The sequence below is a fragment of the Oppia nitens genome, unplaced genomic scaffold (assembly GCF_028296485.1).
Source record: "Oppia nitens isolate AA-2021 unplaced genomic scaffold, nextdenovo-longstitch-racon4-pilon3 scaffold6_pilon_pilon_pilon, whole genome shotgun sequence".
Lineage (NCBI taxonomy): Eukaryota > Metazoa > Arthropoda > Arachnida > Sarcoptiformes > Oppiidae > Oppia > Oppia nitens.
The window spans coordinates 1,965,696-1,981,840 of record NW_026533250.1 but is presented as its reverse complement, the minus strand read 5'-3'; the positions used below and the strand labels follow the sequence as shown (position 1 = coordinate 1,981,840).

Here is a 16,145-nt window from a genome sequence, read left to right as displayed (position 1 = left end):
TTGGGCCTCCCGTTCCCATCAAAATCAATGCTATGCTATTCACAGACTAGTAATGCCTGTAATGTATTAATACTGCAGTCATAAGATTAGTCTACAGTAGAAATGTATTGTCAATAGTGTAGTATTATTTCAATAGACAATCAGTTAATACTATATTAATAGAAAATATATCGCATATAAAGTAATACAAAAATAGTGTAACTTTAAACATAGCCTTCACTGTACTTTATGTATATCAAGTTTTAGTACATATTGTCCCCCAATTGTCTGATACCATAGGAGTAACATTATTTGATCCTTTGTGGATAACTACCCGTAACGTTGTTTTTGAACAAATGATTAATGAAAAAGTGTGGACTGTATTGAGTGAAGTGTTGAGTAGACTATACTGTAGTGTATTATTAATAGAATGTATTATTGTATTGAATAGTATTGTAGAGTGAATACAGGGAATGCAATATAAAGTAAATCAGTTTAAAGTAAAAGATATTTGGATTGTATTTGTCATCAATTGGTCTGAATTGACAACAAATACCAAACCATTGATCATATAATATATGGTATGAAGACTACAGATATCACCAAAAAATGTGATGATTTGACTGACTCTTCAATTCTGTTATTTTGTTGTTTTGATTTAATTTAATTTAATTTTTTATTGAAATCAATTTAATAGTAATTCTTAATTCAAGTGATTAAACCAATTGATACAGTGATCACATCTATTGCTACAAAACTATCGACAAATGGGTTACGATTTGATCAGATTTGAGACCGAAGTGGACGACGAACTCAAATGTCCAGTAAGTCATAGCAATTGAATATAACAATCAATTGATTGTCTTTGTCTGTAACGACTTGTTTGTTGTCCAACCAATAGATCTGTTGTTCAGTTCTTGAAGATGCAGTTCAGGCACCCGATTGTGAGCATACCTTTTGTAACGATTGTATCAATGAATGGCTTCAAAGACAAAACAATTGTCCCGTCGATAGACAGCCACTCAACTCAACAAACCTGAAACCTGCGCCACGGGTTTTACGTAACTTTTTGGCCAAATTGGACATCAAATGTGAATATGGTTTGTAATCGATATTTTTTACATTATTTATACTTTTTATCGTTTCACTGAATTTTATTATAATTATATCAATTAATAATAAAAATAATATCTTATACCATATCATAATACTTAGATTATTACTATCATATAAAAAATGACACAATTTTTTTATAACAAGGATTTTCTTATATCATAATTATAATTACTAAATACTACTTCAATTACTACATAACTATTTTTTATATTAATGTCTCATTTGGTTTACTTTTATTTAAGCTTTAAAGTCAGTTTCAACATATATGATATAAATAAATGTATACATATTTATACAGTTATCACAAAATCATAAATAAATAGCATTGAGATAGTGTTGTAATGAAAATATTAATTTTTATATTTTATTCATTGATTACTTAGTATCTTATAGTTAGCCAGTATGTGATTGTCCTCAAAGCATTGAAACTGTTGCTAAAATCCATTATCCTATTTATTCAAATATATTTAATTAATTAATTAATTGAGTAATAATAATACTATAAATTATTTGCACACGTTTACAATAACTTTTTGAAAGGATACGATTACTATATAATTAAAATGATTTCAAAATTATTTGATTTATAATTACCGTAGTTTTTTTAGTTTGTTTACATTTGATTTATTAAATATATAAGCTATTGATTATTATTAATAAAATTTAATTAAATCTCTATACAACATGTTTACATTATTCTCTATTAAACAAATATTTGAAAAAATATTAAAACTAAATATTTAATTAAACAATTAATAGCATCGTTTGGGTGCAAATCAGTGGTAAAATTAGAGTTATTGCAAACTCATTGCAATGAATGTGATTTCAATCCATATAAACCAATCATCTGCGAGAAGGGCTGTGGACTCATTTTGCTTAGAAATCAAGTCGAAGAACACAACTGTTTGTCTGATTTGCGTGAATTGGTTAACAGCCAACAGAAACAAATCAATGAATTAAAGAGTTGTAAACGTATTCATGAGGAACAGATCAGTGAACTGAAGAATACAAAGAAAACACATGAAGAAAGTATTAGTGATCACGAAAGACAATTCATTCAACTTAATGATCAAATCAATCGATTGCAACACACCTTAGAGCAGATCCAGAAACAGATTGACATTAACGATGATGACGACGATGATTGTCATTTGTCCAAAGGTCATGGCATTGGAAGAAAGAGACCGACGACCACCTCATGGAAAGACATACCCAGTAAAAGAACGAAAGATATGTGTGATCAACACTTCCATCATTTGCATCAATATCCTCATTCACCTCATCCTCATTGTTCTTCATCTTCTTTGTCAACTGTTTGTGCCGCCTCTCAAACAAGTGAAGGCAAGACACTAAACATCACATTTTATGGAACTGTCATTAGTTTGGATGTGCTTTCATATGACACTATAGAAAGTGTAAAAACAAAGATAAGTTCGAAGGAAGACATTCCTATCGACCATCAGTTGCTGTTCTTTGCTGGACTACAACTTGAAGATCATAAGACTTTAAGTTATTATAACGTACACACAGAATCTCTCAGACATCTGGTTCTTAGACTTAGAGATGGTATGAAGATATTTGTCAAAACATTGTCGAATAAGACAATTGAAGTACAAGTCGATCCAAGTGAGACCATCGAAATAGTAAAGGTTAAGATTCATGAACAGGAGGGTATCTCACCATGTGATCAACGATTGCTTATGGATGGCAGAGATTTGGCTGATTTACGTACATTAAGTGATTACGGCATCAAACATAACGCAACACTACAGCTAGACCTTCATTTGGGAGGTCCGTGTCCTATATGTCAGTCACAATTCAAGAGTGGTACGAGTGCTAACAGTCCTATTAGTGTTAGTGGACCGCAATCGCATAGAAGTACAGCAAGTGATGACTAACTTTGATTGATAATGTTTTGAAGATAACGTTTATTTAATTATAATATCATTGAAACTGTTGTCAGCAAAACACATCATCTATACGTTTCTAATCAATATTTTCACTTTGTATTCAGGTATCCATAGATATATCATTTTTTATAATTTTTATGAATTATGATATTTAATTTAAAAGATATGTTTTATTATATTAATCACAAGTAAATGAATGAATTAATTTAATCTCATAAAAATTTAGTGATTTAATTATCATTAACGCCTGTCTATAGAGTCAAACACATGTATTGATATAATGTTATGTAGTATTTGTTGTCTATATTAGAAACACCACTAATGTAAACAATATTTTTAAGAATACAATATAAAAATATATGATATATATAAATGATATATAAAGCTTACTTTATTGGTTACAATAAAAAAAAATTTCAATAATTTAAAAATAGATTGTTTTTCAATAAAATATTTGTTGAAATCATGCGAAACAAGGATGTGATCTCAGGAATCCATATCTTCTATTGTTTAACAGATGTCTAAAATGAATAGAAAGTTAAAGTTTTCAGAAGAGATTTTCAATAATTTAAATGTTGAATATTTTAAGATTTGACACTCACTGGACTTACATTCTGTGCCATAGTTTCAAAAATATTTATATTTAAAAAAATCTATTATTAAGTTACTGAAGGAAAGTCTAAGATGTATTCTTGTCACTAATTTTTTATATCATAACTAATAAGAGAAACAGTGTTTTAAAATTGAAATTAATTAAATTAAAAAATTAGTTTAAATAAAATATTGTTGACATTTAAAACTTATAGACATTATAATTATATAAGCAAATAAAAATTGTATGAAAATGAACATAAAATCAAATAAAAATTAATTTACAGGAAATTCTTTTGTGTGTCTTTATTGTCGTTAAAATTATAATATTATATTGAAAATGTCAAATATTGACACAATAAACCTTAGGAGTAAACATATTTGACATTTAAACGTACAATAGATTAATTTACACATCCTTTACAACCATATTTGTATGCATTTGTATATTAATTGTATATTTCAAATAATTTTATTGGATTCAGCAAAACAACTATTTTAGGTAATAAAGTAAAAAACAATAACTAATTAATTTTAAATACAAAAATAAAATTAGAAAATTGTTTTATTTAAGTAAAAATTAATATAAACTAAAATTATGGTAATTGTTATTGTTATTGCTTACTATTTTTTTTTATAAATTTTTGATACTCTATTTTAAAGTTTCAAAGTCTAAGCTTCAATCATTACGTTTACATATAAATTTAAATAACATTAAATACTTTTAATATATATATATTAATAATCACAAACATCTTAATTAATCTTAATTAGTTACAGTGTATAAGTATAGGTTTACTGTATGATTGCAATATTATATAAATTTACAATAAATATATTAATTATTAAAGTATAGAGAATACATATTTAATATTCGTAAACAATCCTAATATTATATATAATATTGTATTAGACTTTCACTGTATTAGATAACTTAGCATTTAATAATTAATAATTGTTTAAAACTAAATATAAATTTATTTAATATTCAGCTTTCTTTTAAAACAAATTAATAAATGGATTTAATATTTTAAACTGAAATACTGTAATGTTTTATACTATTTTAAGACTGTTTGACATTTGACCTAAAATTCAAAGAGCAAACTAATCACGCGATCAAATCCCTATTAACTCTCAATGTATCATATTTTGCAAAGTTAGCTAAAAATAGATTTCTTTTTGTTATTATTAGTGATGATATAAATGTTATGGCATTACTTTAATAAAAATTGATATTTATTTTGCTTTATTTGTGTCTAATGTATACAAATTATTAAATAAATTGTTATTAATAGCAACGACAGTATATTATATATTTTTATGTATATTATGTGCTAATCTTATTATACATACTGATTATGTCATGTATAAAAAATAAAAAACTTAATATTTTCAATAATAATATTAATGATAATAATTTTAATATTTTTTATAATAATCAAATACACTTTTAATATTATTTTTATGTAATAAAATAATTATAAAGATTGCTGACTAATTGTTACTGGTAAATTATTCTGTGCATACAATAATTGTTAATGATTTATATTTTACACTACAGTATAAACACTACAATTTGTTATGTAATTTATTAAGAGAATAATCTTAAGTATAATTTTATGTTTAAATAAATATTTCAAATAATTTGATAAGCATTCGTTAATATGAGTAGAATATAAGTTTTTAATACAAATTAAATAATATTTTTAAATAACTTCAAACATAGATAGATGTCTTAATTGTTAAAATTTATTATTTTAGACGTTTCCAAAAAGTGTGCCCACACGACACCATAAATGTTTAGCTCTCAGACCCCCCAATCATAAGCTATACCTTTAAATGGTAAATTTATTTTGAAAGTTTCACATTTAATACAACAATAAAATGCAATTAATTGAAAATGTTAGAATATACAGTACATTATAATGTAATTACAATAAAATACATGACAATCATTCGTTTATTTAACGATTAAAAATATTAAATTCAGTATATGACAAAAGAAACTTAATTATTAAAAGCTTAAAAATTATATAAAAGTTTAACAGTGATTATACTTTGAGTCTTAAATCATATAATATTATTACCATATTATTATTATATTAAATAATAATAATTTTATAAAGAGTTGTGAGTCTATGATTTAATGTCTATGAAAGAGATTTTGTTTGAAATACAATACGTGTAATCAAAATTCACAGAATATTCTTATATATTGTTTAATAATATCTCGAATGTAATAAAAATAGAAAACAGAAGTAAAGCAATTGTAATATACTGTACATTCAATAGTTATTATTATTATTATATAATAATAGTTTGCTTTAATACAACACTATTATATATAATAATAAATTATAAGTTATTTATTTTAACAGAAGCCAAAAACGCAAAGAATATCGATTTATATATATATATATATATATTTATATATATATATTTAGTATATATGGTATTTATTTATATATTACATACTATATGCTCTATTGTAGCTAAATATCCAAATATAAGGCTTCTATGCTATTGCTATCACTAATAGTAGTCTATAAGAGGTTTTAGTTAAAATGCGAGTTAATATAATTAAAGCACTTTTATATAATACTTGCACTTTTGCTTGAATGGACGATAATCTTATAATTGTATTCACATAAAATTACATCACAATTAAGTTTTAAAATTATTTCAGTAATTAAATATTCAAATTTAAGTATAATTAAAATGTTTGAAATTAATTTATGTATAAAATGAAATACATTGAGAAAAAATCAAAGAATATACATATAATATATAATATAGTAATGAATACACAATAAGTGATATCCTTTAAAGTTATAGACGTTTAGCAAATGTGAATCCAATAGATGTAAGCATAAGACCGGCCAACACATCCAACACCAAAATTGCTATATTATGTCCATCTTTAGCATTGACAGCATTTTTCTCAAATAAAGATGAGTTGATTCCCAAAATTGATCCAGTACATGGCTCTGTAAACGCTATATATGCGCCCCAAAACATAACACCCGCCACTCCCAGTATAACAACTATTTTTTTGTAAAATAATCATTAGTTAATACGTTATAATAAATAGATTATTTAAAAAAAAAATCTAATTACCGATAGCCGCAAAAAATAAGATTTTAATGTCATATAAGACACCGGCAATGTTGAAGAAGCTGAGTATAAAAAGTACGCCACCGGTAATGGTTCCGGTTATCTGAATAATCTCGAGATAATCGGCATAATCTTCACCCCTTCCTATCGTGCAATCCTTGTTTTTCAGTATGAAAAACGATGCCACAGATGCTAACTGTCCCAATAATTTTACAAATTAATTTCAATACTGTTTACGTTATGTGACATTCAAATTAATTTTATTAATAAACATATTTAATTGCCAACTCTAATTATCTGTTAAAAGTTATAAATATTTTTCAATAATAAAATTCAGATTATTTTATAATATCAATAATCAAATTATTCATATGTTATCATTATTTTTATATGTATTTATTACATAAAATATAGTTATGATATATAGTATATCATATATTATATACTTTTAATTATGGACTACAGCTTTTGATTTCTTTACCAATAATATTATTTTTTTTATTGACTCATACTTTATCAACAAATAGATAATTTTAAGTATATTTTATAGTATTTTGTAAAATTACCAAAAAAAAATGTTTAGTAAATTCAATAATATTTTATTTGCTTATATTTTCTCAAATATAATTTATTACAAATATGCTCTAAAATAATATATTTCAATTTTGTATAAATTTTCAAACCAAACATATAATAAAATAAGCAAATAAACATATTTATAATTAATATTTCAAGTAAATTGAAAATAAAGCAATTAATTATACTGAAAAGCAGTTATCTGTTATAATAAATATTATTTACAAACATTTTGTTTAAAATTAGTTAAATATTAATAAACGATTGTTTGGTATGAAATGTTAATTTGGTATTTAATTTGATACAAAACAATTTGATACAAAATGATTAAATATTTGAAAATAAAAGGATAACTTACGGCAACAAAAAGGCCCAGAAATCCATAATAGTTTAGATGTTTGCTTTGAGGCATTTTTGCATACAATTAACTACACAATTATTATATTTTAAATAAAAAAATATTTAAAAATAAAATAATTAAAAAAAATATTTTAATGTTTGTAAACTTACTGATGAGGTTTTTTGATGAAAATAAAAATAAAAATCAATTGATATTAAGTTGTTTTAAATTACAAAAAAAAGATTGTATCAAACAATACAATGTTAACTGTTGTTGACTTGAAAAGAAAAGTTTAGTTAAAATTATAGTTTAATGTGTTTAGTGATTGTTTGTTGTTTAAAGTTTAGTTGAAATACCAGTTAATAATAATTCACTGAAAATATTTTGAGACGCCTTCACTTTGAAACACAAATTCAATGCAAACGCGTTGAATGTATGCTTACATTCAATAAATAGTAAAAGCTTTTGAAAGAATTCTAGAGTTTGTTTGAGAAATTGGTTACCAAATAGTAATACAATAATACAATAATACAATAATACAATAATAATAGTAATTTTAGTCAAATGAATACAAGTGTTGCTAACGAAGCACACCCTAAAACAGGAGACAACTCATACATAACATAAACAACTCATTAAATTGAGAGCCAATGCGTAGACTCGTCAGTGAGTCCTCACCACAAACCCAGAGATATACAGACTTTCAAACAAAAGTTTCAAATGATTATCAAATGAATGTTAGTTTGAATTTAAGGGCCGTTTTGGCACTAAAACTGATATAACCCTTGATATAGCAGTTTGTCTATAATAGTCATCCAATATATCAACGGAAGCAATGTTTCAGCGCATATGCCATCACTTTGTATGAAATGACATCATATCATAAAAATTGTTTGTTTGCTTCACTAAAACGGGTCAAACATTCAGCAAAATATAAATATTTTTAGAAAATATTAGTTTAAATGCATTTATTATATGTACTATAAGTACTGTATAAAGTGTATGTATTTTTATACAATATATGCCAATTAAGTACAGTATATAATATACAGTATATATTATATACTATATATACAGTAAAGTATTTGGAGGAAAACAATTTTCATTCATAGATTATATATATTTAATAGTAGTAATGTATATACAAATGTTTAGATAAATTTCAATTAATTTTTACAAAATATGGTAAAATAAATGTTATTATATTTTGCTATTTTTGAATTATGATATTATTTCCTTTCATAAAAGCAATTACTATTAATAAATTTATATACTATAATATTTACTATTATATGTATATAAATAAATAATTATTATTGTTTTCAAATATTTTTAAATACATGTTTTTGAAAATGAAATATTAGAATAATAATAAAATATAAATAATTTCTTTATGATATATTTTTTTATAAAAATATTAATTAAAAGATAGCAAAAACAGATAAAATTGTTAACGAATTTGGAATTAAAATAATATAATAACATAATAACAAACATTTTTTTATTTATTAAATCATTTATTCAATGAAAGGACAGATTTGTTTGACAATTTAATTAAACAGTTATCTGATATTTTTTTCATCACTATATTTGTCACTATATTTGTCATTATATTTGTCACTCAACAACACCTCAGGCATTATATTTCGGATCAATTCTTCAATGAATATCAAACGACAGCTATTCTTGGAAAATATATTTCAGTTATATATCTATTTGTTTTAACTTTCATTTCATGGCATTAAATAACTGACTGATTATAAGTTTAACTTATTTTAAGATTCATGTCTGACATATCATTTTTGTCAAATGATATCTTCAATTAGTTTAAAGTTATTGTCATTTACTCAATCATTTATATAATTTATTATTTTTACATTCATTTAAATACAAAAAAAATACTAAATAATACTAATACTAATCCAGTGTTTTGTAAAATAACCACAATTTATGAGTACTGGAGGGTATCTGTCTCTGTCTCTGTCTCTGTCAAGGACTAAATGTATAAATAAAACAGTAATCCTTTGTTTAGTCAGTTATTTCAAGGAAAAACATTTTTTTTACTATTTAGTGAAAGTTATTGAATATTGAATTTAAAATTTTTAATAAAAAACTTGTTTTTAGATTTCTTTATTATTATTTTTTTTTAATTTCAAGATCACTATAATTTTTAAAGTCATTGCAAATCGTCTAATAATCAATTTAGATGTGACTCAAAATAGTTTATTGCATTTATAAGCCAATTATCATATCATATATAGTGTGTATGACATCATTAAAAAAATTACTCACTATTTGTCACACATTTTTATTTAAATATAAATTTATTTTTTACATAAATTAACAAATTATATAATAATTTATTAAAATAAATACTGTATTACTAATGTAATGTAACTTTTTCATGAATCTTAAAATATAGTATCAAAGTATTTAAAGTGACATCTAATGTTAAACATATAAAATAATTATATAATTTAATAAATAAGTATTAAATACCGTTTAATTTATCATTTATTCATAATTTATTAATGATATAACTGAGACATAAAATTTGATTGACAGGTAATATGACTTAATTATTATTAAACATGACATGACATTTATATTTAAAAATGAGTTAATAAGTTTTTTAACATCAAATAATTAGTAAAATCTATATAAAAGTTTACAATAAATTTTGGATTTAAACGAAAACAATTTGATTTAAATTAAAATTTTAATAGTATTTCAAATTATTTAAGTTAATTTTAAAGCTAAACATTTTAAGTATATTAGACGTCAATATTGATCGCTAAAAAATGCTTATATTGTGATTAACTTCGCTGTATTATACAGTATCTCTAAGTTAAGAGTTTTCATCTAACAATAAATTGATATAAAATGATTCAATATATATAAATCAATTTATTTTTCATTAAAATTAAAGTTAAAATTAATTACTTTATCAATTAATATATTTAGATTAATCCAAAATAAAATTATAAAATAATGTATTTTTAACATAATTTAATTAACCATAAAAACAGTTTTTAAGATCCTTTTTACCTGATTTAGTAATATTTTACTATTTATATCACTAGAGTTATGGATTAAACTAAAAAATTTAACAAAATTTAACGCATTATAAGTTTAAATAAGATATTAAACATGAAATTTCTGTCAATTTTTCGAGTGATCCCTAAATAGTTTTATAACAATTTTTTTGTGGTAATAATAAATTATAACTAATTAAAAGATAAATAAATTCTTTATTTTGGATAAATATTGATAATCATTAAATCAGTAATTATTAAAAATTAATAATTAAATGTTTTGTCTAAATTTTTAAAATTACACAAAATTTATTATATAAAATATTTAATACATTTTTTCTAAATTGTTTAGTTTATCTAATTGTTAGACATATTAATAAGTTTGTAAATGTTTGATATAGTCTATGATATACTAAATGGAGTGTTGCGAAAGGTTTTCTATTTCAGGTGGGGTATAGAAGGAGGTAAAATAGCAAAAAGTTTGAAAAAGTTTGGGGTATAGAGTGGGGTAAACAATTTTTTATTGCGTTTTTAAACGAGAATTTCTACCAAATTTGAGTAAATTCCCAGTAATTTCCCATTAAATTGCGTATAAAATTTATTAAATTACCATTAAATTCCCAATAAATTCTCAATAAATTCCCAGTAAATTCCCTATAAATTTTTTTATTATTTTAAATTTAATCTAAAAACAAATTTTTATTTTTCTATATCATTGAATTGTTAAAATAAATATAAAATCATATTTTATTTTTTTATATAATTACATTACAAAAAATGTAATACTAATAATATTCTTGATTAATTTATACAATAATTAAAGATTAAACATAAAATAAATATTTAATATAAATATTAAAATATTAATAGAACTCAAATTCAAGTTTAGAAGATTTTGTTTTAGGTAGTGAAACAATTTTATAATTATTAAGTATCATATTCAGGGTTTTAAATGTGGCAGGCATAAACAATAGATGCCAATTTTGCCAAATGCCTGCCCTGGGTATCTATTTTCATGTGGTGACACCTATTATTTTAATTATATATTATTAATTAATTTATAAAACATTGTTTTATCGATATATTTGTTTGTATTTTTGTTTTGTATACCTTTAATTAAAATGTAATATCATTGGAAATAAGTATATTAATTGTAAATTTAATTAACACGTTAAAAACAAAAAATTATATTATTTTTATAAATACAGTTGATTTTAGCAATTTAATGTGGCAATAAAATAGATTCCCAAAATGCCAGGCATTTATGGCATCTATTTAGGCATTGCCAGGACAGGCATTTATTTACTTCATATTAGATAATCATATTAGATATTAAAAACTGCCCCCAGGGGGGTAAAACCTAAAAATCGATCTCAGGGGGTAAGATGGCCTTACCCCTTTTCGCAACCCTGACTAAATGGTTTACACTTTAATCATTAAAGTTTAATGTATACTTTTAAAACTTTAAATGACGTATAACTTGCATTGTATTGTAAGGTATTATAGAATCCATGAAAATTTTTGGCTATAAATATAGAAAATTATTATTATCTGTGATTTTTCAATAATTAAAAAATATTACAAATTATTTTTGTTGAACAATAATTTAGTTTTAAGAAAAGTAACTAATTTTTACATTTTATGGTTATATTGAAAATATAGATACAATATAATATTTTGATATACAATTTCATAAGATAACTATTAAACAAATTTTTAAAATACATAAAATAATATTTTTTTATAATTAATCATATTTTATATTTGTATACCGGTATTTTATTAATAAATTCTAATATAAGATAAATTATTTCTAACTTATAATATTAAATATAACAAAGTTTTTTAATTTTATAAAATAAGAAATTTTGGATTTTAATATATTAAATTTATTTTTATAAAAATAATTAATAAAAATAAATCTATTATAAGTTTGAACATAAATATTATCAATATTCTTAAAAAATGATAATAAGGTATAACTTGAAATGTCTTTATAATGTAATTAAAATCTGAAAAATTAAATTGTAATCCAAACCAAACAGAAAAGTTTTACTCCGTTTTTACGGTTCATAGACTACACTACAAACTAGAGATGGGATGACTCACTTGAAAGCTGTGGTTTGAAGTAAACCAAACCATTATATATATTATATACCACTCTATACTGTACTCTACATTAAATCAATATATTATTGATGACATCACTCGTCGCGCATTTGGCGTGTCTTCAGTCGATATATTGTTCGCCTATTGGTCTCACCGCTGATGATCACCACTAAAACCAATAGCGAACAACTCATTAACTGAAGACACGCCAAATGCGTGATATTGACGGCAATTTCGGCCAAATATAAAAAGACAATTGAAGTTATAATAACAACACATTTGACTGAAAATTAATTTTCACGCTTTTTAAGTATTAGACATTTATGATAGTGTTATATAATATTTTCCATAATAATATATAATCTAATTTCATCCCAATTAAGATAACATTAAATCAAACCTCTTATAAAAAAATTATATAATAATTTAAGCGCAATTTATATAAAGTGTATTAAATAAATATTTGAAAACTTACTATTAATTGTTTTATCGCAAACTAAACTTAGATATGAATTACTTTAATATAACAGTAAATATAAGAAAATAAGTAGACAATTGAGTTTAACTTTTTATCTTATTTATAATACAAACTTATAATTGAAATGTTAATTGCGGTTAAATGTGTTAAAAAGTCAATTATTCAGTAGTATAGTTAATATTATTATACAGTATATAATTTATACTTAAGTGACTAATCATAATAATTAATAGTTTGAAAGTGATGTGCCATATGTTAAGCGGATGTATCAGTAAATTGCTTTTGTTTGCCAATTAGGCGACACATCTTCAGAGATGTACTCCTTTGACATGACATCGACAGCTAATATAGAGAACAGTAATTCAACCAATTTTAATGTCAACACAAATGTTATGTCATTTTCCAGAAGATGTACTGATAATAGACAAGAGTGTGACGATTTGAATGGTGTGCCCACAACGCCAGTGCCATATGGTATATACATGGGGTCGTCACCCACTGGAGCGCAAACAATGATGAGCCCATCATCTATAGTCTCCAACTGTGAAGCACATCAACAGATGCGTCAAACAAGCCTACGAAAGACTCAGTCATACAAAGCCAGACATGGGTCCAGTGCTGGTGCTCTCAATGAGGATAACTCGACTAATGGTAACACATCCACACCGATGGCACACCTGACTCGTGAGGAAAGACGTCGCCGAAGAAGAGCCACTCAGAAGTATAGGTTGGCTCACGCGACCAGAGAGCGGATTCGGGTCGAGGCCTTTAATGTTGCCTTTTCACATCTGAGACACCTCTTGCCAACCCTACCACCGGACAAGAAATTATCCAAAATAGAGATCCTTCGACTGGCCATCTGTTACATCGCATATCTTAATCATGTTTTGGACGCTTAGTTTTATTGATTGTCTAATCCGAAAGAGAATTATATGTAAAATATTATAATTGTTTTGAAATGAAGAAGAAAATTTCAAAAGCAAATCATATAAAAGTCAAATAATATGTTTGAAACCAACCGATCAAAGAGTGCCGACAATGATGTAAGTGTTGATTGGCTTAACTCCACTCCAAGTGTTATTTATATAATTAAATTCATATACAGTATAACTAACTATACTTTAACTCTCAGTGCTATTTATACTGTATATTAACTAGTGATGGGATCAAGTGAAGTGCAGTACAATATTTGTAATGTTATGATAACTTATTTCCTCTATAGTCATAGCCTGTGGCTCTTCGCAAGTCATACCATCAAATGGTAAACCCATCTGAAGAGTACACGTGTCGCACATATAGTACTCACAAGAGATTAGCTCTGAAAACAGTTTTTTGCCACTAAATGTTAGGACCATCTCATGAATTGTAATAATAATAATCATAGTTTCTCTTCTAGTCAAACATTATTTCCTAATTATAATAAATATACAAATCATTAAATTTATTATAATTTTATAAAAATCAATTTTCAATTCACATAAAAGTAATGTTATAATGTAATAAAATTGACAGCAATAATAAATAATTGTTTTGTCATATAAAAATAGTGTTTGTATATAAAACAATAATAATTAAATAAAAAATATTGTTTTTATCTATAATATAATGTTTTTATCTTTTTTATGTAATTGATTGTCTCTATCTCTTAAAAAACATGTAATGAAGAAGATGTGCTTCATTTCATTGTTATTAGTCTTGTATTACTTTGAAATACCTATTACTCAAAAGATATAAGATATGGATAGAGAGGGAGGATAGATGTGAGGTGAGAGAGAAAGAAAGAGAGAGAGAGAGAGAGAGAGAATCAATAGTGATGAAGAAAATTGAATTTAGAGGCATTCAAGAGGTTGATCCCGGTTTTGGTTTGGCGCAGATGGGACTCTCTCTGGAGACACAAATCGATTAAATGCGAGTCGATGTCAAACTGTGGAGGGATTTAATAGGTTTAGTGGCGGCTTTCACTTCAATCTATTGCTAACAAAGTGGCGCATCCGAGACGGCTATCAATACGCAAAATAGGGATCAACTCTAAACATTACATTTTAAAAAGTATAACACTATATGTATTACTAGTATAAGTATCTCTACTAATACCTAGAATTACTTCAACCGTATCACTACTATCGGTGTCATAAACACTAAATCTCTCGACTATAGAGCAAAACTTTGTGATATATTAGCATAAATGCAATGAAATAATTTAATTTACAGATTCAGACACTAGAATCTCTCTCTCTCTCTCTCTCTCTCTCTCTCTCTCTCTCTCTCTCTCTCTCTCTCTCTCTCTCTCTCTCTCTCTCTCTCTCTCTMTCTCTCTCCCTCTCAAAACACTGACAATAGGTTATCTCAATATTGAGGAGCATTTGGTTTGTGCAAACACATGATATGACAATAATAACAAATACAAATGTTTGACTGTTTGCTTATTCAATAATAGGTCTCTTTTTCTGTATATTTATTTTCTATACGATTAGATTGAGTGTATTGTACCTACATTTTACTTATTGACATATCTTATATATGCTTAATAAGAGAAATACACAAAAGGGAAACAATAAAAAAGTTTTAGTCTTTATTCTTGTAATTTATATACACATTCTTTAACTGTCAAAGGAATCACTTTATTTTGTTAGACAAATAGGCAATTGTCTCATCAAATTACATACCATTTGAAAGTATATATACCGGTATATATACAGTATATACTGTAAGTATATATATATATATATAACTTTACAGTCAATCGATGGATCAATAAATGAAGCAATTGATTGTTGTCTTTACTTAAAATCAAATTTAATGATCCGATAAACTAGTTTTCTCTCATGTTTTAAACGAGTGATTCATTTGGATAACAAAAACAACAACATTCACAACACAGACACTTACAGATACAA

At 24.5% G+C, this 16,145-nt stretch overlaps 3 protein-coding genes across 4 annotated transcripts; 2 read left to right on the top strand and 1 right to left on the bottom strand.

Moving 5' to 3' along the window:
* The first annotated feature begins 226 nt into the window (after positions 1-226).
* Positions 227-3,148, top strand: LOC128962069 (uncharacterized). 2 transcript variants are annotated; one of them, XM_054308400.1, is made up of 4 exons: positions 227-560; positions 677-803; positions 881-1,079; positions 1,855-3,148. In XM_054308400.1, the coding sequence occupies exons 2-4, from the start codon at positions 747-749 to the stop codon at positions 2,991-2,993; spliced, it is 1,395 nt and encodes a 464-aa protein (XP_054164375.1). In that variant the 5' UTR covers positions 227-560; positions 677-746; the 3' UTR covers positions 2,994-3,148. The 2 variants fall into 2 exon arrangements, with proteins under 2 accessions (XP_054164375.1, XP_054164376.1); XM_054308401.1 differs by having other exon boundaries at positions 227-590.
* A 3,207-nt stretch (positions 3,149-6,355) lies between these two features.
* On the bottom strand, positions 6,356-8,404 carry LOC128962080 (uncharacterized). Its single transcript, XM_054308410.1, has 4 exons — positions 7,797-8,404; positions 7,645-7,714; positions 6,714-6,906; positions 6,356-6,640 (listed from the first exon to the last, which is right to left on the bottom strand). Exons 2-4 carry the CDS (start codon positions 7,696-7,698, stop codon positions 6,426-6,428), a joined length of 462 nt encoding a protein of 153 aa, XP_054164385.1. The 5' UTR covers positions 7,699-7,714; positions 7,797-8,404; the 3' UTR covers positions 6,356-6,425.
* A 5,082-nt stretch (positions 8,405-13,486) lies between these two features.
* Positions 13,487-14,277, top strand: LOC128962076 (transcription factor 21-like). Its single transcript, XM_054308407.1, has one exon. It carries the CDS (start codon positions 13,563-13,565, stop codon positions 14,145-14,147), a length of 585 nt encoding a protein of 194 aa, XP_054164382.1. The 5' UTR covers positions 13,487-13,562; the 3' UTR covers positions 14,148-14,277.
* Positions 14,278-16,145: the final 1,868 nt, after the last annotated feature.

Bases quoted from the DNA above. Each gene is read 5' to 3' on its own strand.
- LOC128962076 (XM_054308407.1), top strand. From the start codon at position 13,563: ATGTACTCCTTTGACATGACATCGACAGCTAATATAGAGAACAGTAAT.
- LOC128962069 (XM_054308400.1), top strand. From the start codon at position 747: ATGGGTTACGATTTGATCAGATTTGAGACCGAAGTGGACGACGAACTC. The intron at 804-880 runs GTAAGTCATAGC...TCCAACCAATAG, and splicing joins ACGACGAACTCAAATGTCCA to ATCTGTTGTTCAGTTCTTGA. The intron at 1,080-1,854 runs GTTTGTAATCGA...AACAATTAATAG, and splicing joins GGACATCAAATGTGAATATG to CATCGTTTGGGTGCAAATCA.
- LOC128962080 (XM_054308410.1), bottom strand. From the start codon at position 7,698: ATGCCTCAAAGCAAACATCTAAACTATTATGGATTTCTGGGCCTTTTT. The intron at 6,907-7,644 runs GTAAGTTATCCT...TTATTGGGACAG, and splicing joins TTCTGGGCCTTTTTGTTGCC to TTAGCATCTGTGGCATCGTT. The intron at 6,641-6,713 runs GTAATTAGATTT...ACAAAAAAATAG, and splicing joins CTTATTTTTTGCGGCTATCG to TTGTTATACTGGGAGTGGCG.